The 27,452-nt window shown below is 44.9% G+C and overlaps 1 protein-coding gene across 1 annotated transcript in view; it reads left to right on the top strand.

Annotated features, from left to right (window-relative positions):
- The window catches only part of ARIH1 (ariadne RBR E3 ubiquitin protein ligase 1), a 55,794-nt gene that overhangs the window by 25,192 nt on the left and 3,150 nt on the right, over window positions 1-27,452 (top strand). The window contains exons 3-13 of the mRNA XM_035566760.2: window positions 4,717-4,861; window positions 9,471-9,563; window positions 9,937-9,992; window positions 13,664-13,730; window positions 14,765-14,871; window positions 15,595-15,637; window positions 16,929-17,000; window positions 23,623-23,753; window positions 23,854-23,911; window positions 25,216-25,476; window positions 26,306-26,418. Coding sequence (XP_035422653.1) covers window positions 4,717-4,861; window positions 9,471-9,563; window positions 9,937-9,992; window positions 13,664-13,730; window positions 14,765-14,871; window positions 15,595-15,637; window positions 16,929-17,000; window positions 23,623-23,753; window positions 23,854-23,911; window positions 25,216-25,476; window positions 26,306-26,418 — 1,146 coding nt within the window. The remainder of the gene's footprint in view (window positions 1-4,716; window positions 4,862-9,470; window positions 9,564-9,936; window positions 9,993-13,663; window positions 13,731-14,764; window positions 14,872-15,594; window positions 15,638-16,928; window positions 17,001-23,622; window positions 23,754-23,853; window positions 23,912-25,215; window positions 25,477-26,305; window positions 26,419-27,452) is intronic.

Raw genomic sequence — 27,452 nt, 5'->3', positions numbered from 1 at the left:
CTGTGAGTGTGCTGATTTTCTGACATTCGCAAATACCCTTTCAATAAAGTAAATATCCCAAAGTGTGTACTAGGAGCTTTTTTTGAGTGGAAAGGGTTTTTGTATTGAACGCTCCCTGGGATGGAATTTGATTATGTCTAGAAAATTGTTATTGGGCAGTTACCAGCAGCGGTGTCTGTAGAGGTGGATGCTGTTTTGAGTAAATAAAGGAGTCGACAGCCCGATCCCTCTGCCAACAAGACCTGATGCTGTTATGGACTTGGTTTTGGTAAGCTAAGAAGAACTTCTAGAAGAACTTTAAAAGAATTTCTGTTGTGTGGCTGATGAGTGGCAGAGAAAACATCTTGGTCTGTAATGAAAAGAATGAACATCAATAACTGGCTCTATTAGTTTTACAGTCAGCTGTATTGAACAAAGTCTACTGCTGAACAGACCACAACACTTCGGGAATGGCCTAAGTGCTGGAATTACTGAATTTGTGAAGAGAGAAGGAGGGGAATGTAAGGGATTTAACACAGAGGGGTGTTAAAGATGCTGTGCTCCTACCTAGGATGGAAAGGAGGACCAAGCTACCAAGAAGCAACCCTTTGGTAGTGAGAGGTCTAGGGATGGTGTGGGAATAGTCAGAACCCAGGCTCAGTTACTTGGTAAAGCATCCACAGCCAAGAGAATGAGAAATTAGGGTAGAGGAACACTGTACAGTGAGGATATGGTGCGGAACCTGTGCTATCAGTAAGAACAAAATGAATCTGTGGGTTTCCTTTGAGAAATGACTGTTGCCACGTGGCTAAGGTGAAAGAGGAGATTACTGCACCTGCGGTGGAAGCAAACCTCAGGGCCCTGCAGGTGACTGGGGAGAGGAGCGGAGGGTGAAGGGGGTGGGATAACTCTGGAGCCCCGAAGGAGTGGAGATGGAAGTAAAGGTTTTTTCTCCCAGGTTTCCCAGCAGAGATGATGGCATGCAGCTGTACGATATCAAATGTGGGGTATGCGTTATGGGTACAGGGATTAGGAGGGTGTGCGTGGAGCCCCTTTGCTCAGAAGGCAGGGTAGTACACCAGATGGGACGCGTTAATAAGTCCCTTATCAATTAATTTGGGGATGAATGTTTGTTAAAGTGTTAATGAGTGACTTGGCACAAATCTGTTAGGAGGCATTTGGCTCAGAGGAAGATCCAGACGTCATATGGGGGAAAAACAGACAGCCGGAGGATCCTAGCGATGGGAGTAGTACAAAGTGTCATGATGGGTCTCGTCAGCACAGAGCTGGAAAAGAATCAGGGATTTCAAGTAGGTTAAAATGGAGCTGCTAGCATGAAGGAGCTCTGCAGAAAGGTGGGCATCACTCAGAAGGCACTAGGTGGACACCTGCAGGAGAAATCCAGGTGAATTTGTATGAGAGGGCAGTGATAACTTGCCAGGACTGCATTTGCTTTGGCCTCCTTGGATTCGAGAAGGATGAATGGAGGTGGAAAGCAGCGGTTGTGTGGGTCTGCTGGGGTGGTTGGGGAAGTGGGGAGGTGTTGTGCAAGGAGCTGAGCTGTGGTGCCAGGAGGGGTGCTGCAGAATCCATCCCCCAGTCCCTCAGAGGAAGAACATAGAAAGGGCAAAGGGGGAACTGTGGGCGTGTGGTTTGTGCTGACGTTGGAACAAGTGGGGGAAAAAAGATGCAGTGGCTGAAATTAGGAGTCATCCCTAACCATGGAAGGGGCTGGAACAGTCTTGTGGATGGGCAGCAAGTGCCTTGACATAAGAAGTGGTGGAGCTGCTGGAGAGACATGGTTGGACTTTACTTTGGGGTTCCTATTTCAGTTGTATGTTTTCAGGTATTCGTAGGCCTTTCTTAGAGTTCATGTTCCCTTGCAGCAGCATTTTAAGTCCGAGATGCATACGTGCAAATAGTTGTGGAAATCACTTGCTCAGAGCATCCTGGCACAGCAAAGAAAGCAAATGCATTAAATGCAAACAGCCTGTGGGCCCAGCGTGGAGGAGGAGTACCCAGGACCCTGTTTACCTCGACATCAGTAAGGTTAATCTCTCATTCCCTCAATGGGGAAAATAGGGAAAACCTGGGAAGGAGATGGCTGTTGTGAGTTGGGTCTTGCTGGTATTTAGAGGAGATAGGCAACTCCAGGTGAAAAAGCAGCTGCTGGCAACTTCTGTCTGTGTTTGTTGGTATCGGGCAGTAGGTGTGGTAGCTCAAAGTAGCTTTTTCAGAGACCTTATAAGAATGCAGCTAAAAAGATGAAAGTGCTAGAGCATTCCTGATGTGGTTATGCGCTTAAAAACCAGCTCACTGTTACAAACATCGCCACTATTTCCATAAGCGTTGAGCTGACCACCAGTGCCAGTCTTGTGGTTGCGTTGTAAGATTTGTCTTCAAAACTCTTTTCTTTGCAAACATCCCACCCCACTGCCCGTCTGCTCTTTTTGGACAGAGGATGTCCTATGCTGATCACCCTGCAGGTAAAAACAGTTTCAATGATGGAAACTTTTTGTAGGGTTAATAATTATCCATTATAAATATGGTGTATAATGGGACTGCACTGAATTCACTTGCTTGCCTTCAGGGTTACTTTTATCTAGAAAACTTTAGCAAAATACCTTTGGTAAACCAAATCCCTGAGCTAACATTGAAGAGCAGCAGCAAAGCCCTCGTGCATGCTGCAATTCCAGACAACGCCAATACAATACGTTCAAAATTCAGTGCCTTGAAAATTCAGGTGTAAAGTATGTGAACTGCATCAAGACGCTTATAAAACAGCCGTGAACCATTTTTGCGTGGCACGTTGCCCTGTTGCTTTCATGATTTTAGAGCCATTGCAATCAGGTGGTTTGGCAGGAATGCCAAAATACCGTGTTTGTTTGCAATGGGATTGGAATCATAGGATTGGAGTGGCAGTAGCTGAGCATTCACTGATGGGAGACAGGAGACCTTTTCTTAACTCTTCAGAAATAGGTTTTCCCTCTAAGAAAGAATTAACCCTTTAAATCAGATCTTGTTGGTAGATAGAGCTGTACGAGAGCTGCTGCAGATCTGGGACTTTCTGGGAATACTACAGGATAAGACCCCTCTAGCAAGAGGCCGTTTGGTTAGATGATGTATGTGTGCCTAGTCCCAGATCTTTGAGAGCCACCTGGTAAATTCTCACCCTGGCAGAAAGACTTGGTTGTCTTCCATCTGTTGGTGGACAGCAGACTTTTTTTTGCCTGGTCTGTGAGGAGTTTAAAATATGCCTTGTAAAGAACCTTTAACTTCAGTCTTGCCTGTGTGCTTTGCTATAGGGACGGTTGCTGGGACTAAATTTGCTGCTCTTAAATGTGACTGCTATGATCAAATGTGTGTTCTCTTGGTTTTTGTTGTTTTTTTCCCTTAGGTAGGTGCCACTTTATTTGGATTTAACTTGATGATGGAGGAAGGGAGGGGAACGACTTGTTTACTGACATTGAAAGGGGGGTGTTCATGCAGGCAAGGTTAGCTGGTTAATTGTCAGATTTGATTAGTTCTGTGCAACTGCTGCAGGAAGGCGTGGTGTGGTGTCTTGGTATTGGGAAGAGGCCGACTTGCCTGCTTGTGGCTCTTTCCAGTCTGGCCCTGCACCAAGCTGAAGAGCTTTCTGTAAGACACTAAACCAAAGCAGTGCTTTTTTTCCTTAAGGGAGGAGTAGGAAATAGCAAGTAGTCTTTCATCTCCCCCCCCCCTCCAACCAATTTGATGTCCTCCCTTCCCTGACCTTTGGAACCACTGCAAACCTGGAATTGTATTTTCTTAGGATCTGGTTAACACATCTCTGAATTGGCTGGAGGCAGCCGATACTTCAGTGGCTAGGGTTTTAGCCCAAAATGGCTAGGGTTTTAGCCGGAGAGGAGGGCCGTGCGTTCTCTTTGCAGGCACGGATGTAGGCAAGGCGTTCAGTGTGCAGCTGCAGCCTGCTCTACCTGGAGATGGGTGAAGGGCCTGATCTCATAGATGCCTGCCCAGCAGCCGTTGTTCCCAAACTCTGGAGATGCTTGGAGCATGTGAAATGCACTCCTGCAGTTGCCTTGACTGGACATCAGTGAACATGTGTAAGTGCTCGATCGGCTGAACCAAGCGTCTGATCCTGCTGATGCGTTGCTTCCCGGAGAGAGAAGTGCTGAAACCAGAGTTAGGACCTCTCTGAGACACTTCACATAAATGAGCACACTGAGGAAAACACAAAGTAGAGGAGCTAGGGACCTGTTAATTCCTGCGTGATGACCGATTACTGTTTTCTGCAATCCTTAATGATTTTGTGATTAGAATGTTAGCAAGAAATGGAAGGTTGGAGCTGAAAAGAGAACTGAACCTGAGAAACCTGTGCCTTAGGAAGGTGCTGTGAGGCCTGGACTGTGAAGTCAGATGTTCTCGTGCCAGTTGTCTGTCTTGGAGCTTTAATGCAAAGCAATCTATTTGAGAATTATGAATTACTTGAGGAATTGAAGGTACCTGAATTTTCAGGAATATGCAATTCAAGCCCAAACCTCTGACAATTCTGGATTTGTCTAATAGACACCTCTGTGGCCAGGGAAGTGTTGTGATGTTGGTGAAGAGCTTGTTAAAAGAAGTTGATGTGTGTGGTGGTTTTTTCTTTGAAGTATTAAAATCAACCTTGTACGTTTAACTGCTAAATGGAAATTGAAAAGTGGCTTAAAGGGAAGGGAGTTACATTTTCATTTTCTTCTGTGTGTCATGCAGGTACTTCGATGGCAACTTGGAGAAGCTCTTTGCAGAGTGTCATGTAATTAATCCCAGTAAAAAGTCTCGAACGCGCCAGATGAACACAAGGTCATCAGCCCAGGATATGCCTTGTCAGATCTGCTATCTGAACTACCCAAACTCGGTGAGTATGTGGCATCCAAAGCAGTTTCTGATGGGTAACTCCCCCAGTTTTGCCGTCTGAAACTCAACATTTTGAGCACTTTTGTAAGGACTTCTCCAACAGCGCTTTAGAAAAGCCTTTGAAAAGAAACTGAGGTTTCATTTTTTGATGGAATCTTCTTATCTGTAGTATAGACATAGAAAACTGTTCAAGATGGTTTCTTAATACAATAAAGTGTCTTGTGTGCTGCAGTTGATCTGAGTAACACAGCAGGGACCAAAGAACTCGGTAATGCTTTTTGTACTCTCTTTAATTTTTACTCTGTGGTTTGACAAACTTTTTTTTAAGCAAACCTCAAACAATATTAGTTTTCCTGAAGTGGCATTGTATTTCAAGCGAAAGGACTATCCTTTCTGCAAAAACCTTTGAGGATGCTGGGTTCTGCGCAGCAGTGTAGTAAAGTTACTCAGAAAAAAGCAAGTGGTGGATTCAAAGGTCAGATACCAATTGAGACGTGCAAATAAATGGCAGGCGAAAAAAAGTAGAAAGCATGACAGGCAGAGCGATTTACTTAAATAGAATGGCAGGGCAGGAAACAGCTTATAATAGTAAATCATGATGCAATACAGTCAAGCTAGAAAGTTCAGAATAAAACTAGGTGGGACTAGGAATAAAAGTCGTGCTCTTCAGAGGAAATAATGGGTATTATTTATTGTGCTCCCACGATACCTAGTTACTGGAAGAAGATTAGGGTAGAAGGGCTTGTTGGGGCTCTCATTCAGACTTCTGGTTTGTGTTAAGATGGGTGATAGTGCTGCTTTTTGGTAGCTGTTCACAAACACTAAGTTTGGCGTAAGTGCTGATGAGAGGTCCAGGTTTTTACCCTGTTTTGCTCAGGCAAGCAGCTTGCTGTTGACCTTCCTGGGGCAGAACACAGTGATGGGCGATCCGGGAAGAAAAGGAGATTAGTGGAAAAGCTCTGTCATGGGAGTCCAACAATGGCTTTGCCAAAAGGCAGGGTGCTGACATAGGTGAGGAATTCTTTTATTGGAACTTACTGTTCCTGGTGGAGCTGTTCTGATCCTCCAAAACACCGTGACATCTGCCTGACCTTTAAGAGAAAAGCAGCCCATACATAAGACTTCCACTCTTGCTCTGGGTGTGTTTATGAGCTTGCTTTTCAGCAATAATGGAAACCATTATGAGCTTCGGGTTTTATGAGTAGCCATGAATGAAGGGCTCTTGCTTCCATGACCTCGCTTGCCAGCCTTTTCCTTGCTCTGGAGCAGGCAGAGCGAAGCAAAGCCCAGTTTGAGGCAGCTGAGATGCTCAGTGTTAAGATCACTGTTGCTCTTGGGCCAGTAACCACAAGCCTTTATGCATCTCCTTTTAAGCCTTGTACATGCTTACAACTTCCTTTTTAGAGAGCATCTGCAAAGCAGAATCGTTGCTTGCTTTGTATAAAGAAGTGCTTTTAAAAAGAAAGACGCATTTGAGAAATCTGTCTATCCCTCTACCTTATGCTGCAACCCTGCTGTGTAATCACTACAGACTTCTCCATGTTAGATGGTGAGGAAATGACTTACAATCTGCAGCATTTTTGATGAAAACAGGAGAAGGACTGAGGGGCAAAACAGGGGGAGACCTCTTCAGTTGTCTTAACGTCCAACTCCAGAAAAGGTCCTTTTGGAGATTTCAAGTACAGGTTTTGTGTCATTTAATACGTATTATTTACCTTCTTTTCAGTGTAATTGCTGTGCTGGATGGGAGCAGTGTGCCCAGCACTCACACCTGACACACTTACGCTGCCTGGGAAGCGTCTTTCTTGCTGCTGGAAAGAACTGCACAAAGCACGCTGATTCTTGCTTTTGTAGTTCGAGTAGATCGTAAAAATAGCAGTGGCCCAGTTATTAGAAGAGCACTTCCCTAACTGGAGCAGTGAGGTGTTGCAAGGGAGCAGGGGTTTCTCTGAATTGTTAGTGTTGATTAACGAGAGACAACCGAGGGGAACCTCTCTGTCTCTTTGCTGTATCCAGGAGGTGGAAGTACAGGGAAATTGATGCTCACGGCTGCTTCTGTAAGGGGCTGTGGTGTCTCTGTGTCTAAGGTGACTGTAAACCATCTGCTTTGAAGTCTGTTTGGAAGTGGTTTTAGTCAATGTCAATTATAAATTCTAGGATAAGTTATATTCAATACCTGAGTCTCCGTGAGCCGATGTCAAGTCCCAGTAGTTAGTGCAGACAAAATCCTTCTTGGTGAAGCTGGGAATTGAGAGGGTGGTGGCTTTGGCCACCTCCTCTCTTGCATCTCATCCTTCAGATCCAATTTGAGAGGAAAGCTGCCAGGCTGGGGGTGTTTGGGAGACATCACGCTGTTGTGAAACCGTTCTGAGCACACACAGCTAACGTAAGGCAGTGCTGCCATCCTTACGGACCTAAAGAAAGCCCGAGTGAAGCTGTCACGGTAAGCGCATCCTGCAGCAGCTGGTCCCTTCTTTGGTGGGCTTGGTGCTGCTATGACAGCGTGCTCGTGCCTGGCATCCCAAGAAATGTAGGTGATGAGTATAGGTGGGGTGACAGCAGAGCTGTCCTGAGATAATGTGCTGTGAAGAACGCGCTGTTACCCCTTTCACTCCTTTCCTGTTGGTCTTTTTTGCTTGCCACTTTGACATCTGCTGTCAACTTGGCCAAAAATAATTGGGAACTCCCTCAAAGTAAAGAAATGAGTAAAAAGGTGCTCTGAGTTCTTTGCAGCTTGGGAGGAGGTGTGGTGGTTGCCTTTTATGCGGGCGCGTAGCACATCTTTTCACTGCCTGTGTTTTTGCCGCACTCCCCTTGCGTGCTTGCTGCAGGAGCATTTAGGTTTGCTAAGGGGTGATCCCTTTGTCCCTGCTTTCTGTCCATGTGGAGAAGCCTTAATTTGAGGCAAAACTGATGACTTTAGGCTGGTTATGTGCTGTTAATAGCTCAAAAAGTCGCAGAAACCATGAGACTTTTCAGCTGTAACCCTGCACCTCTAGGGGACGTCATTTGGTCGCTGCAGCATCTGTGGAGAGCATCAGATGCCGTGTTAGCCCATTCAAAAACTGGCAGCAAATTTCTTTTCCAGCCTTGAGGAGTTAGTTACCTTGGCCACGTAGCTACCTGTGGCCAGTCTCCCTGACACAACACACAACTCTGATCTGCACAGGGGCCGGGTGCCTGTCTCTATTTCCACCCAAAACATGGCCAGGTGCTCTCAGCTCCTTGCTGACCGCTCAGGCCAGCTGTCACTATCCTCCTGCTGCCGGTATGTGCTCTCTGGCAGGGCCGTGGGGCTGGCACACAGAGTCCTGCAGCCCATTTCCAAGCCTCAGGTCCAAACCTGCGCCTCTGCTGATGGTAGGGGCGCCAGCCAAGCGTGAATCAGAGAAAAGCAAGGCCGTGGGAAGAAGGTGCTGAGGAGTGCTGTGCAGTCCCAGCGTGGTAGCAGTGGAAGACGAGCGTAAGCTGGTGTTGGATGGGCAAAATGGGCAATGTGAGTGATGAGTGTCATCTTGAGTTTTGCATGGACAAGGAAGCTGTTTAGGGAGAATGCTTTTTCAAAATGGACTTCTCCTTTTCGTGATGAATAGCATCCTGCTGCTGGTTTGGGCTGTTCTGCAAACAGCTTTCCTTCATTTACGGGGGTGCATCCAAGATGATGGCATCTTGGGGTGGAGCTCTTGTTTTATCTGCAAGTGAGTTTGAAAAGCTCGGCCGTCACCTGCATAGCACTATGAGGGCACAGTTTCAAATACAGCTTGTCCCTGCCCCTGGCTCTCAGTGTAAAATAACTTTTAAGATGACCTTAGAAAAGTGACTTAGTTTCAGTGCTTGCTGAGCACCGTGTGCTTCTCCACCCCTTGTGTAACCGCTCAGTCCCAGATGGTATCTTGACACACTCCGTGTAGATGATGCATTCACAGGTGAAGCTGTCCTTGTTTCTGTCTGCAGCTGCTTATCAGAGAATTTTATTTAGTAATTTACACCTGCCAATTAGGATCTTTTAGTGTCCTCATCAGATGAGCATCTGGGTTTCAGAGGGAAGCTTACCAAGCAAGTTGGCAAACTTTGTGTGCGCATTAAAACCATAAGTAGGCGCGTTTTTATTTCTGTTGTTTAATGCTCGCTGATCACTTCTTGTTTCCTGTACAGGAGGGAGGTGAATTAGTGCCTGCGCGTAGCAAGTAGGTTTGTTCTGGGAATTAGGGGCAGCACCCATGTGCTGCAGCAAGCCAAGTGGACAAACAGGAGGCACGACTCATCATATAACTGACCTGTTTGGTGGTGTTACGTTTATTTTATTAAATTCCCAGCGTAAAACAAGGGGAGAGCCGTTTCATGCTCCTAAGATGAGGATCAGTGTGAACGGGCAGGCAGGATAGAAACATCAGCCACACCTTTCCTTGCTGCTAGGGCTGGGGATTGAGGTCTGGCTTTGAAAGCGTGTCTAGAGCTGTTAGCGATGCTCCATGATGGTGGTGGTGGAAAATAAATACTAGAGGCTCAGGTTTGGTACAGGGGGTGAGGGATGCAATAATCTGCACAGCATCGAGAAGGCTGGAATACATGATAAAATGCCCCGATGTCTGTGTTCTTTGTCATTGCAGTACTTTACTGGCCTAGAGTGTGGACACAAGTTCTGTATGCAGTGCTGGAGTGAATATTTAACTACCAAAATAATGGAGGAAGGCATGGGACAGGTAATACGTCGACTCGTACACCTCATGACTTCTCAACATTCTGTGTACTGGAGAGGAGGGGGAAGGAAGAATCCCTCACTAAAGTTTGGAAAAAAACAAAAGAGCAACAATTAAAACTACAAACCTCTAAAAAACTTTGGGGGCTGTAGTCTTTGCCATGAGTGAAGCTGAAGGGAAGCTTAGTTTGTAAATCTTTGCTCTGGATGGGAGAAATCGTGCTGTGCAGGGTGGCACATTGGGATGTGATGATAAAGTCCATCTACTATTTTTGCTGTGGGTTGGAGTGAAGTCTGTTGCCTTGGAATTCTTTGTGATGCAAAAAAAAAAAAAAAAGATAAACACTGTTCCTTTTATGACCTTTTTGTTTTTTCAGACCATTTCATGCCCTGCTCATGGCTGTGATATCTTAGTTGATGACAATACAGTTATGTAAGTATGATGAGTTGCTACCTCTTGGCTTTCTTCTCTTTTTTCCATTTTGTTATTCATGTGCTATTCAAATATGTACTGGCTTATAAAAAGCTGGGTAGAAGCTTAAGGCACTAGGGAGGTTGGCGCTGAAGTGTCTATTTTGATTCTGGTATGTTTCGTAACTTCCTGTTTAGGTCTGAAAAACCTGTGCCCCAGTACTTGGAGGAAAGACTCCTTGACCAGTTGGGTCATCGAGACAGCATAATAAACATCAGGCAGTCTTTCCAAACCCTGTTTAACAGCTTTGTGCATTTTGTTTCCTTTGATTTATGTAGGAATTTGACTTCCTAGCTAGGTCAACCCACTGGTTCACCAGGTCCTATAGCTGTAGTTACTCTGTGAGTCAGAGGAAGTCAGTCCTGTGTACAGTCTGAGGTAGGGGATGTTTTATGCCCTCTGATAGAGAGCAGTTGACCCTCAAATGCAAGATCTGATTAAACTGGTATGTCAACCTGTGTCACTTAGCTTATTAAGTTGTCTTGCTGAAGGATGGCTGCTTGCACAAGGCGAAGCAGTGAATTCCACAAGCTTCCTCCCCTTTTATGCTGTGTGATGTTACTGCGTGAGTAATATCCTTCATAATGCTGAACCTTGATTAAGTTCATTTTGATTCTTCATGCTAAAAAGCATCTAAATAGAAGCTCGTTCTCTTACCTTATTCCTTCCTTCCTGAAGTCTGACTCACTCATTGATATTAATTTGCTGTTTTTTCTATCAGTTGCTTTCAGATGAGTGATTTCCCATATCCCTCTGCGCCAGTGGCTCTGTTAGTCATAAAGTGTAGGCTGAAGAGAAGTGGAAGTAGCTGAAATATCCTCGTGCTCCGTTGAGGGGTGGTTTGTGGAGTTCAGTGGGTGGAAACCGAACCGAAGTTGGCATCTCTTGAGTGACTTGATGGAGATTTTTGTTTACTGGAGTCTGAGCTCGACTTGTGGTGTCACACGCTCTCAGCAGGAAATCGCTCGAGGGTGTTCCTGATCGCAGCTCTCAGTGAATGAGATGTGCTTGGGGGTCCCTTCATATAGGCTAGCTGGGGGTCTTCAGGTCAGTGGAGGCTGTGGTGGCAGCATTAGAAGGGGGAGGAAGGGGAAGATGGAAGCATGTGCTGTGCCCCACCTAGAACTGGCAAAGATAGCTGGGACTTTGGGCAGTAAAACAAGCAAGTTCTCCTTGTTTAAGTGAAATGTTAAACACAGAGGTGAAAACCCTCCTTTCTCTCCTCTTATGGGGGACACCTGCAATTTCTGGGGGGAGGGAAGGTGCGTTTTCTGTGAATGCTAGTACTTTTGCCTGAAAAGCAACAATGGTGATCTGCAGCTATTTTACAAAATGGCAGGAACAAAGATGTAAGTAATACCATCTGGAATCTGCACCCCCTCCCATGTGCTTAGTTTTTCTCTTTTTAAGTCTTGTTCTTTTTACGAAGTCTCCAGCTCTAGGTTTCCAAGCTATAGAAGCCTAAGAGTAATGTGCAGTGCGGAGAGACATTAAAGTTTCCTTATCCATCAAATCAGAGTAGATAGGCCAAGCTATTCACTTACTCCCTTCTCGGTACTTTCCCTCAACAAGGCAGTACATCTCCAAGTTGCATTCTCTCCGTACAAGTCCAAATTGAGCAATTCAGACGAATTTCCTTGATTTGTGAGTCTTCAGCTAGTAGATTGCTAGCTCTCCTGCTGCTGCTCTTCCTGCTGACCTTAAGCAGGAAGGCTCCAAAGACCCTTTGGCTCTTTTGAGACCTTCAGATTGGCTGAAGGTAGTCTGTTCCCATCCCTTGTTCACTCTCACTAATGCTGCTGGTAATTGCTTTATCCTACGTGCAAAGTTCTTGATTTCATTAAGAAGCGAGGCAGGCTTACCTGGCGGCGGCTGCTGGTGGATGGCAGCAGGCCGGTACTAACCTTTAAGAATCAACCCACGCAGGGGAAATGGGTGAATTTTGGGTTTTCTTATGGAAGTCATATGGAGCATCTTCTCGATTTTAATCTTCCTTTGCATAATTGCAAAAAACATTGCTGCTGTGTCACTTCAGAATGCAGTAGGGTCTTGGAGTAATTCCTGTGGGAAGGTGTTTGAATTCTCACCTGATGCAGGGCTTGCAAATTCACTGATTTTGTGTCTTTGAGGAGTTTGCATTGTGAAAATGGAACAAAAGTGTCAAACTGATGGCCTTATAGAGGATAGCTGATGTCTTTGGATGGATCTGAAATTGTTCTGAAGACATGCCAGTGTGTAGTACTCTTTCCTGAACCTTGTTGCCGGAAGAGAGCCAGGGATAACTTTTGTTTGCAAGCAGTTTGCTTTTTAGCAGTTTGCTTTTTCAGCCTGGCAGCTTCAGTGAGGCCATTTCTTCCATAGCTTGGCTCATAGAAGAATGAGCACCAAAGGCTGGGCACTGGGATGGGTTTCATCTCGTATATACATTAAATGCCACTTAAGGAATTTACTCTACTTCTATGTATCTAGAAGGTTAGGCATAGAGTAAAGTGAGATTTATAATTCATTTTACAAATTTATTTTTATTTTCCTTTTTTGGTTAGCTTCACTCTGAAATTGCAGGCTCGTCACGGACAAGGGCCTGATGAGCTGCTTTGTCAGTCGATTTATTTTATTTTAGCACTGGGAATTTGGCTGTCACGTGCTGTGTTTATGTAATAACCAGCATGTCATTTGGTGAGGAGCTCCCCAGACTGCTAAGGGCTAGGATTTATGCAACATCGCATAGTCACGTGCACTGCGTGATAACATGCAGGAGCATGCTTGATTCTGGCTGCACCCTGAAATGGGTAGTGTGTTAATTAGAATATTTATATGTGGTATGGCTGTATCAGGCTGTACTACAGTTTGATTTAAAACAGAAATACCACAATGTGCGTACTAGTCCAGCTTTGTTGTGAAGCTTTATAAATGCAGAAGTTGTTTCTTTAATAACCAAAAGACGTATATGACGGTCTTCAGCAGTACATAATTAAATTATTTATAACGAATCTAGTGTGGACAGTCTGCAAATGCCAGCTGGATCGTTGTGTCAAGGAGAAAAGCGGTCACCATGCTTTTAAAGGATTCCTGTCTGGTTGTCTTCTGCTCTGAGCTGACTTAATTCAGAAGTGAAGTCGATGCTGTGGACACTATCACTCTGTGCTGTCGGATTTAAATCAGCTTTGCCTTTTTTGTGATGAATATAGTAGATTAAAACCACATTGACTTTCAAACTGAAATTGTTGCATTCTGTTGACACCCAGCTAACATAAGGTCTACCAAAGTTAACACAGCTGTTCTGAAGCTTTTTAAAGGAGTTTGACACAAAATGCACATTTAATCTGAACGAGTTAATGAAACTGCTCTGGTTATTGGACTCTCCAAGAAAGTGACTTTTTTAAAGCAAACATCCTCACACTGAGAGGTTAGTTCCCTTAAACTTCATGAGCTTTGTCTGATTCTGAAATTAGTATTACAAGTTGAATACAGTGTCTGTAGATTTCATAATATAATAGAGAAAAGGTAAGCGCAAAAGAAGCGCTTGCAAGCATAGGGGGAAGAATCAAAATCATTTATGTCTGTGTGTACTGGCTATGTGTGTGGGGAAAAAAGTTGAGTTTATTACAATATTTTTTTTTCTATTTCTGCAGGCGTCTGATCACAGATTCCAAGGTTAAATTAAAGTACCAGCATTTAATAACCAATAGTTTTGTAGAGGTGAGTTTTCCTTTGAAATTTGTAATGGCTTCCAGGGTGTCTTTTGTCTTGCATGTGTACTAAACCAGAGAAGGGAGGCTAGTTTATAGCTGTAGAATAGGATTTCTTCTGCCTAGTCTCTAATCAAATGTAACTACAAATTACAGGCTTTGCGGGGGCTGTTTTTTAGCCCAGTTAGCTACAGATACAGTTGTAGGAAAAGAGTAAAGATCTATAGGACAAAAGCCATGGTGAGGTTACCTAGAGGTATAGCCAGCTGTTGTAAATTGCAATTGCAACAGTTGTTCAATGTATAAGTTCTGAGGAGCACTTCATGTTTATGGTTCTTGAATGTTATCTGAGATGCTTCAGACTGAAAACCAGGAAACAGCATTATAAACAAGAAAGTGCCTTTAATGTTTGCCATTTGAAGTCAAGCTGTAAAATTGCTTTTAGCAAAATTCTAATAGTTTTACACCTCCAAAATCAGAATTATCTTAGAGAAAGGTGTTTTGGAAGACTTTCCTCTGTCCCCTTTTTCTACTCGCATGTGTTCGCGTTTGTTGCAGAGCCTGGTATGCAAGTTGTTACTTCGATTAAGCTTCCACTCCTTGTTTGAAGTGATGCAGCGGTAGTAAGAGCTAGGTACTGTGCAGAGTTGTGAGCTTTTTAACTTTCAAAAAGGCTGTGGGAGCAGTGGAACAGAAGTGAGTAGTTGCAGACAAGTTTAAATACGCTATGTTGGTGGAAAGCTCCATAACTTCAAATTACTCAAATGTGTTCTTTGAGTGAACTCTGAGGTCAGCAGGAGAGGTGGTGCTGCTCCTCCTCTTTCATAAAGGACTCCATTTGGCAGTGAAATGTTGATGGTTGTATTCCTGCTTTCTTTCGCTAGTAAGAGAGCAAATGCCTTGGCTGAGGAGACTTACAGTAAGGCAGGAGGAAGTGCAATTGAAGCTCAGAGTTGAAAGGATGAAAAAGGGCTGAAGGGCAAATGGGTAAGTTTCTTGTGCAGCATCCTTTTTCTATTATGTTTTTTTGGCTTTGTTTTGTAGTGTAATCGACTGTTAAAATGGTGTCCTGCCCCAGACTGCCACCATGTTGTTAAAGTCCAATATCCTGATGCTAAACCTGTTCGCTGCAAATGTGGACGTCAGTTTTGGTAAGAACAAACAAGTAAAAGAAGTTAATGTTGCTTTTTGTGTTCAAAGTGTTTTAGTATGTAATCTAGAAGTCTTTATATTGAGATGGGGTTTAAATGTGGTGAGAAAAGCATGGGGAGGAGGTGGGCATGGGGTGGGCTTCAAATGGCAAGCCAGGATTAGGCCCAGCTGGTGTGTAGTTGTTGCAGTTGGTGTCTCAAGGCTCTTTTGACCAGGCCCCACATCTGGCTTTCACTGAGAGATGGCCTTCAGCTGAGTGATTTTGAGTTAGGTGAGGTTCTTGGTTGCAAGCAGAGAATCCCAGTGATTTTTAGGTGTATACTGTACTAAATTGCATTTGTCCATTAACTTTCAATAGCAAGTTTGCCTGCAGCATATATTTTTATAATAATTAGTTAAGTCAAGTATCTTGTCCAGGTGAGGTCCTTTTGTTAGTTTTTTTTAAGATATCTGATTTATTTTGCAAAGCTGCCCGAGGTGCTTGATGGAAAATAAATCCCTGTTGCATCTAAGCATCTAACATTAGCACTGAGATTCACGAATGTGATATATATTCCAGTGAGGCTGTGGGATTTGAGGTGTTTGACGTGTGTAATTTTTCCTTGAGATTGTCCATGGTCTTTCAACAGAATGACCCAGAAGATACCCATGGTGTTAACCAAGTTAAATAAAAGTATAGCTGGCTACCTAATTAGCTTATTTTCCCTTTCTTTCCCTTTCAGCTTTAACTGCGGTGAAAACTGGCATGATCCTGTTAAATGCAAGGTGAGCGTCTCAGAGCAATTTTCCAAATGTGTGACTTTGAAACAATTAAAGTCAAGTTATGTGTAAGACATGCAGAAATGAAGCGCAAGCTTTGCAGCTGTTCACATCAAGAAGCATATTAGTTCACCTGCTGAGATCACTTCATGAGAAGAATTAGAGAAGTCCTTCTGGATTTCTTTAGGATGCCTGAAAGTTTCTTTTTGATAGAACAATTCCTCAGCCACATGGGGGAACACCCAGAGGAGGCGGCTGTACAACAGAGACCCTGGAGGAGAAGTGGGTGGCTTCAGAAGTGAATGCCTCACTTTACAAAGAGCATTCCTACACTCAGCATTTCCGTTCATGCTTCTGCAGGGTTGCGGTTTGTAGTACTGAAGGAATTTGGTCCTGGTTCAGGGACCTGCTGCCATGCAGTGAACTCTGGAACTGGGCTGTTACTTTTCACGGGGCTGCCAGAAGCTGCAGTTAAACCTAGGATTCCTGTGGCCCTGTGCAGAGCTCACACAGATGTTTCATGCCTCGAGGACAGGGTGGTCTGTGTTCTTAGTGACAAATGCATAAAAACTTCACTGGGGAGGGGAAAAGGAAGCCTCACCAGAGGTGTAGCATGGTTTGGCTGGTCTTTCTGGAACAGTAGTGGTCAGTTTGTTATCTAGCAGATGTAAGCAGTCCTTTGTTTTTGTAAATTGCATTCACTTGGTAAAGCCATGTTCCCTCCAAGGTTAAGAAGGGAAAAAAAAGATTAAGGTGGATGGCAAGGGAAAAATATGACATGGCTTGGTGTAAAGATAGCCAGCACAGAGGGTCTGACTGTGGTTTTGGCAGATCATTTTTAAAATATCTATAATATCGAGTCCCACTTGAAGCTTTAGCTGGTTGAACTTTAGGAGCTGTAAACTCGTTGCTGAAGTGTTAGTGCAGTGGTCCTGCTCACTGCATCAGGTTGGTGCTGCAGGAAGTGTCTGCAACTAAATTAGTGGCTGCTTGCACTGCTTTCTAGCACCACCTGTGCTGTTTCCCCATCCCAATTTACTAAAAGATAATTTCCAAAAGGTAGGATTTTGGAATAGTAATAATTGCTTAGACTTCTGATCCTATCTTCTCTTCTGGTATGTATCTAGTAAGCAAGTCAAAGGATTTGTATCTGCTCTAGGAAGCTTTGTGAAGTTGTACTTCAGTGTGGTGGCATTGAGCTCTGTGTTCTTTGCTGTCACCTTAATGTAAGCAGCTGTCTTGGGACCCTTTACAGTTCCTCTGCTTTAATGTAACTCTTTCTGCATTTTTCTAACAGTGGTTAAAGAAGTGGATTAAGAAGTGTGATGATGACAGTGAAACTTCTAATTGGATTGCAGCAAACACAAAGGTGAGGGTGTTTTCCTTGTGCTTTATGTACGCTATCAGATGAAGAGAAGAATAGCAACCTAATTTGTCAGTACTAGGATTCTTTTTTTCTGCTGTTGTCATTAAAGCAGGCATTAAAATCCTCAGCTCACTGAAATACACTTGTTTGAAGTTCAAATAGGTGTTACTGCCTCGGATCAGGGGACATTCTTCAGGTTAGGCAGAGTTTGTTCATGTAACAAAGTCGACTGGAGACCCAAAGCAAGCTCAAGTTTTAAGTCTTTGGGCTCCTGTCTGGCACTGATGGGTTCCTTGAGCAAGTCAGTGCCTCGCTCCAAGTGTGTGAAACATGTTAACACCACCCGTGGCTTGATACGGCTGTGATAATTTACATCTGCCTTTAAATCCCCTGGGCTGGTCTCTTGAAGAGTTGTTCATTTCCGCTGGGCAGCATTCCAGATAGAGACTGGCAGAACAGCTGTTAAGATTTTATTATGTAAATGTCTTCGTTCCAGCGAGCCCAACTTCATGTGAAACTCCAGCAGGTCTGCATTTGTTGGGAATAAAAACAGCGGTGGGGTGGTGGCGAGGAAACAAGAGAAGCAGATGTCATCGGGAGGCTGGGGCTAGGAGCAGACCCAGGTCTCACTTCTGCCGGCAGGGTGGAGAAGGTGGGGAGGGTGTGAGGAAATGGCTGCTTTGTTTTCTTAGCCCCGTTGTGTAACTGGTTAATGGCATTGTTTGCGGCAGCACTGCTGCTTTCTGGGGCTGGCTGTGTGTTTTTCATTGAACTGGAATGTCGCATTATGGTGAGAGCAGAAACACCCATTGCTGAAACGCACGGTTAAAGTCGTGCTGGAATTGTGCAGTCTTGGTGCTTTTTTGTTTCATGGGCTGAGGCTTCTGTGGTCCCCGCTTGGGGGCTGAGCACTGCTCAGGAAAGTGAACTTGGCGGTTTCTGGGGTGAACATGTTCAGAGATGGATCGTGGGTTGAGAACCGAACCAAGTTTATTCAGTTTGCTTGCTCTTCAGATATTGCCTAAATTAAACCTGAGGAAGAAGAACCAAATAGCTTGGAAAGGGTTGAGTGCGAGCACGTGTAAAGCAGCTATTTTAGCCTTGGGAACCAAATACTTGGAATATCACAATAGCACAGCCCCGTTTTCCTGTTTGACAGCCCTATCTTGCTTCTGATGGAGCCCTCGGGAGCTAGAGGAGGAGCTGCTGCTGCCCCTCAGGGGTGACACTGTCGCCGGCCTTAGGGCTCTCCGTCTCCTACCTTGTCCCTAGGTGTCTCTACCTTGGCATGTGCTGCAAAAGGCCAAGGTCTGAGCTCTCCTGCTTTGGGTGCAGAACAGTTTTGCCTGCCTTCCTGGAGAGCCTCGTGCTTGCGGGGTGTTGTTACAATGTCAAGTTAAGCTTACTGGGTTCTGTGCTCATCTTAAAAAAAAAAAAATATATATATATATATATATATATATACACACTTGTGTGTGTTCTGTAAATGAAACATGAGTAATGTGCCACTAAGACTGGCTGCTGGAAATAGGAAGTTGCTTGTCTGCTTTTATTTTTTGGACAGGTATCTGCAGCTTGCTTGCCCAAAGAGTATTGTAAAGATGGTCATCCTTTTTTTAACTGGGATCTAGACTGTCAACAAGGAGCCATGCTAGGGGTATTTAAAGCATATCTCAGACTATCAGAATTAAGTTTAAATGGCAGGAGCAAGAAGTTCTGTTTTTTTTTTTTCTGGGAAACACCCATCCAGAGGAGGGTGAGGAGGGGAAACAAGTGTGGCCAAGCCATGCGGGCATCAGCCCAGCTTATCTGTTAGTGCCTGGTGTCAGCAGCAGAAGGGCTGTTGTCCTTGCACATCCCTGTCTAAGCTACTTCCTCTAAAATCGTAAGAGATGCTCCTGCAGCAAGAAAATACGTTGGAGCCCAGACTGTGCAGTAGCACCAGGAGAGAGGGGAAAAAAAAGGCAGGGTAATTACACCAGACATCTGAGCAAGCCAACTGTCATGGAGCCCTGTGGTGTCCGTATCGATTGAAATAACTAAAGGACAATATCACAATTCTCCTCTCTCCGAACTGATGCTAGATTGAATTCGGGGGAAAGCTGACAGGAAACGTAACCCTCCCCCTTCATAATGATCTCTACCTTCTCGAGGGCAGCGAAGATGGGAGTTGTGTGCTTCTGCGATGAAGTGTGAGCGGGGCTGGCTGGTGGAAGATGCATGGTTGGAGCTTTACAGCCTGCGGTCACAGAGGAGCCAAGTATTTGTAGAGCTCGGGAAAAATCCCTTCCTGCCGTAGCAAGACACTGGGGCAAGAGTTGCACAGTTTGGGTGTGCGTATGTCTGCCCTTGCTGTCTGTCTCCTTACTATTTCTACAAGGAAAGCAGGGTAGTTGTGTTTGGGGAGGGATGTCTTGAACCTTCTTCACAGCTGCTCGCTTCAGTGAGTACAAGTCAGAGGCCAAATTCTGCATCAAATTTATTCATTTTGAAGAACCAAGAAGGGAATCGGATCAGATCCCATCAGATGCAAAACCCCATTTTAAGGTGGGGAAGAAAACTCAAGTCATTTAATTGCTGCTGTGTTCCTGTTGCTCCTGCTGTCTCTATTGCCATTTCTAGCTTTTGAAAAGCGTTTTCTCAAGTCCTCCGAGCGTGACGCTGAGCTGCAGTCCTGTCCCATGTGGTCTCAGTTCAGGGAAGAACACTTCCCATCTCACCGCGATGGAGGCGTAACAGAAAAATACCAGTCTTCCTGGAACGTGTGCGCTTCAAGTCTGGGTAATCCTTTGCAACAGGAGAATGTGAGATACGTTTGTTCCAGCTTGCCCTCGGAGACAGGATAGGAAAGGAAAATGAGGCAATTGTTATATGAGAGAGTAGAAAAGTGAAACCTAGCTGAATTGGAATTTGTTTCTGTTCAAAAACCAGAGTGGTGTGATGCATTTTTGACAAATTTGGCGTGGTCTGAATGAAAAATGAGGAGGCTTGAGTGAGTTTTGTGGCTGCCTCTTTAATTTTTTTTGTTATTTGTACTTCGGAGACCTATACACTAAATTCTTTCTGCTTATTCAAAAGATAGAGCTCTTACATGGTGTGCTGAAGTAGATGGCTTTTAGTTTAAGTAAATGTAAATTCAAAATAAGCCTAAGCAAGTTCTTTACCAAGGCTTTAGTTCTCAGTATTCTTGCAGACAAAGGGTTGAATAGTTGAAGGTTTTGTGTGTTTCTTTTCCTCAGTTAGTTGTATAAACTTGGTTCTTAAACAGTTCCTTTCTTGAATAAACTAGGCAGCTTTCTGGTGGTGTTTGGTTCGCGTGGCTTTGGCAATAAAGAAACCACATAAATCAGTTACTTCTATTAAGTGGACCTTCAAAGGATGAAGAAACAAAAACAGAAAACTTGGATTTGTGTGCTTTTTTGGGACTCCAAAGGTGTTTCAAGACTGCCTGAAAGGATCTTGGAAGGGTTGGGGGGGGGAACAAAACCTTTTTAAACCTGAGTTTCAGTGATGTTGGTTTTGGAGCATCTTTGAGCACTAAGGGAAGAAGAACAAAGATGTTAACAGTCTGGTCTTCACCCAAGGCACTGTTTTTTGTTGAAGTTAAATTGGAGTTAATGAAAGTTGTTCATCTGATACTAAAAACGCCCCTGCCTTACCACTTCTGGCTCCTGTCATGTCACCATCTCATTATCTTCTGGGCTAGACAGGACTTGAACGGCTGAGGCAGATTTTTTTTTTTCTTCCACAAAAGCTATTGGGCATTTTTCTCCTCCAAGTGAGATAAAATGGCAAAAACCCAGTTCTCTTCCTTTTCAGGTTGCTTTTAATGCCTGAACATGTATTCCTTCTGTACTTTCTGGAAGTCCTACATTTGTTCTAATGCATGGAAATTCTGGCAGCCGCCTGGATCCTCCCTGGGCACCAGCAGCGAACTTTGCTCTTTCATTTCTCACCAGCGTGGTTTCGTGCCAGAACTGTGAACAGCCTTCCCTGAGATGTCAAAATGCCATCCTTCCTCTCAGACGAGCAAGCGTTTAAAATATCCTCCTTTGCTCAGCGATTCTAGGTGGTGCCACAGTGTGCTACTTTGCACCAAGTGTAATTAAGTTCAGCTGTGGATTTTGTTGAAGTGCTCACTGTGGTGTTGGAGGATTCATCTTTTAGGGCTGGTTATAGGTGAAGGCATTGTGGTGAATACGTCAGGGAGGCTAATGTGTGTCCCTTGCCTCTGGGAGTCCCGGAAAGGACTAATCGGTTTCACCTGCATGGAAATATGGAAGGTGTTTCTATCTAGCCTCCTGTTCACAGGGCAGCTGCTGAGGTTTGTGGGGTTTTATGTACACGCAGCCTTTTAGGACAGAATGGGGATTGTTCTCCTTGGCCAGGTTTGCGTGGGCTTTTGTTGCAAAGTGCAGCGTGTAAGCAAACACCGAATTGTTCGGAGTGGAACAATGTTAATGAGGTCACTTCTGCATCGTGGCATGATAGATAACGTGCAGAATAATCTACTGGTTTAGTAATTTGATTTGCTGGCTATTATGTTGTTGCATGGCCGTAATTCTCAATAAGAACTGCCTTCCATATCCTCCTTAATCTATAAATCTCCTCCACTCATTGCATTAGTGGTTTGAGTAGTTGCTGCTTTTTTTTCTTTCTGCTAGCATTCGCTGTTTCTTTCATACATCCTTCTCATAGCTTTTCCTTAATTTTTAATAATGTTCAGCTTCTTCACTTTCTCAAAACTTGCACAGCTCACTGTGTAACCTCTTCCTTGCGCTTTGCTTAGCAGAGTGTAAAAGCATGACCAGGGTGGCGTTCCGTGTACTGCAAGGGCTGTAGTTAGGGTCTGTCTGTTCTGGTTTGCATCACAGTGCTGCCTAGGAGCTCCAAGCACCATCATGTTGAGACACTGAGGAGCTTGGTCGCATCCTCCAAGACCTGAGAGCAGAATTTCAGTGCTCCAAAGTGAGCGTAGCTGTGGGTGAGGACGGCCCCGCAAGCAGTGTGGATGTGCCCCACTGTGCGTAGGCAGGCTGTTCGGGAGCTGTTTCTCTCACCCCAGTTGTGGGACTGTCCTAAGCAGGAGCGACGGCTGCAGCTGTTTGGCTATCGCTGCATCTTCCACTGAAGCACTCGAGTGTTGGCACCTGAGCAGATGAGACACGTGGCTGGGGGAAGTCATGCAGCTCTGCTACCACCATCTCCTCTTGGAAAACCATTCATTGCTGAGCACAAGTGGCTCAAAGCACTTCAATCGCGATGGCCAAAAACAAGTTCAGTTTCATGCTAGCATCTTCTCCCTTGTCTTTTTTTCCCCTTGTAACCTGGTCATCTAGTGAGAAATGTTGCCTCTGACAGGTGGAGACCCTGATGGTCTTTGGCACCTCTCAGCTATACTCTGAGTACCTAACTGTGCAAATTCTGCTCTCCTACAGCATAAACAGACCAACTTGCGTGCAAATGTAGCTTACGTGGTAGTACTTGGGACATCTGGAGTGTGTGTATATGAATGTGTTGGGTTGTGTCCTGTATAGCTTCACAAATGCTGGTGTGGTTGTGTGATTAGCTGGGCTGATCCAGGCTAGATGTTTTGTTTTCTCCAACTGTACTTGTTGCTTGGTTTTAACCCGAGGAGCTCCTCAGCTCAACTCTGGTAGAGCCAGCATGAGAAAAGTGCCAGAGGGGCAGGAACAAGCGGGAGACGAGCTGGACTGGCTTCCTTCACCTGTAGATGCAGCTCAGTGTGGTTTTGCTACTTTAGCTTTGTGTACTCAGTAGGACACTACAGAAATCATCTTTTTTATATTCTGCATGAGATGAATGTTGTTTTGGAAAGTGGCCATATTCTGCTGATGTAAGAGTGATACTGGTGTTATTAAAAAAAAAAAATATAACTTCCCCGAAGATTTCCCTGTACAGTGCTGCTCTTTGATATACTCGACAGAAGCCTTACACCTGAAAAGGAAGCCCCACATGGACTTCTGTAAGAAAAGCCTTCAGTGAGGTGTTACATGAAGAGGGAAAAAAGGAGCCTGACGGGAAGTGTGGAAATGCCCCAGGAGGAGCATTGTCTTTTTAGCTGACAGAGGCTTCTTTGAAGCACAATGGATTCTTGCTGCTAGTTTTCGGATACTTTTTGGACAACGTTTTACAACTTGCAGGTGTCTCGGATTGATAGCAGCGTGATACCAGCTCACTGTTAGGCTTTTTTGAGGTTTGATTGCTGCAGTGGACCAAACACTTGATGGTGAGGAAAGCCAGATGCCTTCCCCTGGGCAATTATGAACCATCACTGCTACCACTGTAACTCTGGAGAAGGTCATGAAATTACCCATCCCGTGTACCACTAGCAATGTATGATAGCAACAAAGGTGATATTTGTTGCTTTTTTTGGTCTGTCTAGCTGCTCTGAGTTTGGAATTATTTGGAGACTTAACTTTGAAGAGGACCTTGATGATCAAAGGGAAAAAGTAAACCGCGTATTTCACCTGATGTGCAGTCTCTTACTGCCATGGGAACCCTTCTAATTTCCTAAGATTTTCAAGGGGTGCTGTGCTTAACAAGCCTGTGACTAAGCCTGCCTTGCTTTCCCTGCTGACCGTGCTCTGTGCCCTGTCCACAGGAGTGCCCGAAATGCCACGTCACCATCGAGAAGGATGGGGGCTGCAACCACATGGTCTGTCGGAACCAGAACTGCAAAGCCGAGTTCTGCTGGGTGTGTCTGGGCCCCTGGGAGCCCCACGGATCTGCCTGGTGAGTTCAGAAGCGTGCCTGGCGGGAAGGCGAGGCAGCCACGAGAGAAACTGCATCGAGTTTTGAATTGAACTCTGTGGAATCGGTGTCCCCGTTACAGGTACAACTGCAATCGTTACAACGAGGATGATGCAAAGGCAGCAAGGGATGCACAGGAGGTGAGTCCATAACCTTTGGTGGTGAGGGAGATCACCAGCTCTGTGGCGTGCTTTTAGGCTTTCTGTAAACCTGTAAACCAGCCGTGAGGAATTTCCTGGATTTGGGCACGAATCCAAAAGACAGTTATGTTCACCAGCAGCTTTGGATTCTTGCCTTGCGCTGGGTGGGGAGAAGGTTCAAAATCACTTTAGTGCAGCGAAGAGAACATGTTAACTCAGTTGTTATCTGTCATGCTGCCTTGCCTGTTTTATAGCAGCTCTTGCATGAAGTCGTCATAATGCTGTGGGTCTGAGACAGCAATCCTAACGCCCTTTGGAAAATGCTCTTCACTGCAAAGTTCTTAATGCTAATCCTGAGGTGTTTAAACACAGCAGACCTTTTGAATGTAAATAGAGTAGACTTCAGTTGTTCCAATACCTACACTTGGAGGCCTGACAGAAGTAGAAATTGGGAGTGAAGCTGCAGCTACCTTGAACTGCTTTGTGAATATGGCTAGCAGAGCCGAAACCTCTTTTAATGGGGAGGGATTGCATGCTGTGTGCTGCAGCTTGCAGAAATCCATTTCCTGCATCTCTGTCAAAGTACCGTTACAGCCAAGAACCAAAGTATTTCCTGCAGCCCCTCCTCCTGCAGATAGGGATGACTTTGGCTGGCGTGTGCTACCTTTGTACATCCACTCTGCAAGTTTAACCATGCCCATGTTGTCCTTGTTTTCAGCTGATCTGTCAGTGAGAAGAAAATAAGATTAATGGCTGTGTATTGAGTCATCTTGGTTCTCTTGTACTACTTAGCACATCGCGTCTTTCCCCTGCTCTGTAATCGGCATGCCTAGGCAACCTAAGGTTGCCCTCTTAACACAAGCACAATAATTGTTTAATTAGAATTCCTTATTAGCCAAAAAAGGAAAATCTGCTTCTGGCTGTTTGTCGTGACACTGGAAGCATTTAAGTCCTTGTAACTTGAGAGGGGAGGCTGAAATAAAAAAAAAAAAAAGGCTTCAGCAATGTGATTCCAATTACTTTCAAGGTTGGGAGTGAGGATGCTGCAGCTGTGCTAGGAAGTCCCCTGCATGACAGGGAGCTGCAGTGGGTCTGGCCTCTCCTCTGTGCACAATGTCAGGGTTAACAGTGCCGTGCAAACTGGCGCCATCTGAATCTGGCCAACGTGTGAGGAGAGGAAACACCTTTGGAAAGGAAGCTCGTTCTCAGGGTCAGGAAGAGCCTTGTGAAGGGCTTACTTCTCTTGCAGCCATTACTTTGTTTTAACTATTTGTTCTCTTTTTCCCTAATGGGAATTAACACAGCGATCCAGAGCAGCCCTGCAGAGGTACCTATTCTACTGCAACCGCTATATGAACCACATGCAGAGCCTGCGCTTTGAGCACAAGCTCTATGCTCAGGTGAAGCAGAAAATGGAGGAGATGCAGCAGCACAACATGTCGTGGATCGAGGTGCAGTTCCTGAAGAAAGCAGTCGACGTCCTCTGCCAGTGTCGTGCCACACTCATGTACACTTACGTCTTTGCCTTCTACCTCAAAAAGAATAATCAGTCCATTATCTTTGAGGTAGGAGAAAACATGGTTGTCAGGAGTTCAGATCACAAAGATAAGTGGCGTAGGGATGTAATGCTTGGAGAAGCTGTTGTCCCCAGTTGTACAGAAGTGAGTCTTTCTGAATATTGTTGTCTATAAGGTAGAGGCCCTACTAGGCATTTTGTAGATCCTCTGCTGGGGGATGAAATATTGCTACTTGTTGCTGCAGTCGGAAACAACAAAAAAAGGGATTGAGGTTCTGGCTTGAACTGGCAAAAGAATGTATTAAAGTTTAACGCTGGTGTTTTGCCTTTCCCTGGTGCTGACTTTTTTCCAAGGGCACTACCATTAAAATTGCTCTTGACAATCTACACAGTCTGTTTCACCCGTGAAGCTGTATTAGCTATTTAAGGTTTACAGCAATCCTTCACTGGTCTATGTACAGAATTTAAGCATAAGGTTTCTGGGCTGTGTGGTCAGGGTGCACAGAACTACTGAACAGTAGTCAAAGCTGTGTGTACCAGGAGTCAGTAGAGCTGTGCCAGTGCTGGGGGGGGGAAATAGACTTAGGGGCATAATGGGAGACCATTTGGCTTGTACCGTGCTGTAGTAGTAAGGAAAAGATTCCTTAGGCTTGCCAGAATATTGCAGATCGAGGAAGGAATAGGGCTTGCTGGTAGGTGTAACAGTTCTCTTCTGATCAAATGAAATTTCTACTTTTTCAGTCACGGTGCTCAGAGCAGGTTACTGGAGTGTTACATGGCTTATATCTTGCCCTGTTTTTTTTTTTTTATTTTGGTTGGATTGACAGAAAAAAAATCTTTCCTTCCACCTAAAAATACATATTTTTTTGTCTTTGCAGAATAACCAAGCAGACTTAGAGAATGCTACAGAGGTGCTTTCTGGGTACCTTGAGCGAGATATCTCCCAAGATTCGCTGCAAGACATAAAGCAGAAAGTACAGGATAAGTACAGGTTTGTTTCTGAATAATCCTCGTATCTCAAAGCTGCTCTAGCACCTGTAATGCCATCCCCTGTGGTAGGTAGCGGCATGTGTATTTGCCAAGTTACTGTTTTCTCCAGAGTCATGTCCCTGGGAAGTTGTTTGCTGTTGGCCCTCTGCCATACATTGTGATCATCAGCCTGTCCCTGGGCATCTCAGAACAGCAGTGTCCTGTGCCAGAGCCTGAAATTGCTGGCGGTGAAGCCCTCACGCAGATGCTGGCAGTGTGTTTTTATGTCCCTGCTGGGACCAGCCCTTGGGGGAGGTGGCTCCTAGCTCTTCCTTGCATCTGCTCTGCTGAGCAGTAGCTAGAAGGTTCAAGCCCAGAACAGAAAAATCTTGTGACCAAAAGCAAAGGCTCTTCATGCACTGCACAGAAGGAGCACTGGGGAGTGGCCAGGACCTGCCAAAGAAGAACAAGGAGTGACTTTGTTGTTCCCAACCAACGACTTTGGCCTAGGTTGCGTTGCCATAAGAAAGCAGACGGCTGTTTTCATTGTCTTGCTTGCACAGTGTGTCCCCTGAGCAAAAAGTGGGTGCACAAAAGCTGTACTGAAGAAGGAGAGAGTAACCTGCTCAACCCTGAAAGAGAGCAGAAGTGGGGCCCAGGTGACAGAAATGCCAGTGCTTTTTACGGTCCCTGGGGAATCGCTTCTGCACAGTGGAAAAGTACAAAGCTGTAAATGTGGATGAGTCACAGGATTATGGCTTGCATTTTTTTTGAGGCATTTTGCCAGAGTCGCTAAACTTGTGATGTCTAGGTTGGGGGCAAAAAAAAAATATGCCCAAGTAGGGTAAGCTTTAGTGATTAAGGGATGCTGGGGAGTGGAAGAAGCAGCCATTAACTCGCAGTGGGCCTGTGGCCAATTCTGCCAAAGGGTCTGGCAGCAGGGCTGGGACTGGACAAGGCTTTCAGACCTTCTCTTCGGTTAAGTTCTTTTAAGTTAGCCTTTAAAATGGCTGCTAAGTTGGTATCTCAACTCAAGCAGCTGTTTGCTTTGGTTCT

Source organism: Cygnus atratus, chromosome 11 (assembly GCF_013377495.2).
Source record: "Cygnus atratus isolate AKBS03 ecotype Queensland, Australia chromosome 11, CAtr_DNAZoo_HiC_assembly, whole genome shotgun sequence".
NCBI lineage: Eukaryota > Metazoa > Chordata > Aves > Anseriformes > Anatidae > Cygnus > Cygnus atratus.
The sequence above is the reverse complement of the archived record's forward strand: the minus strand, read 5'-3'. Positions and strand labels throughout refer to the sequence as shown.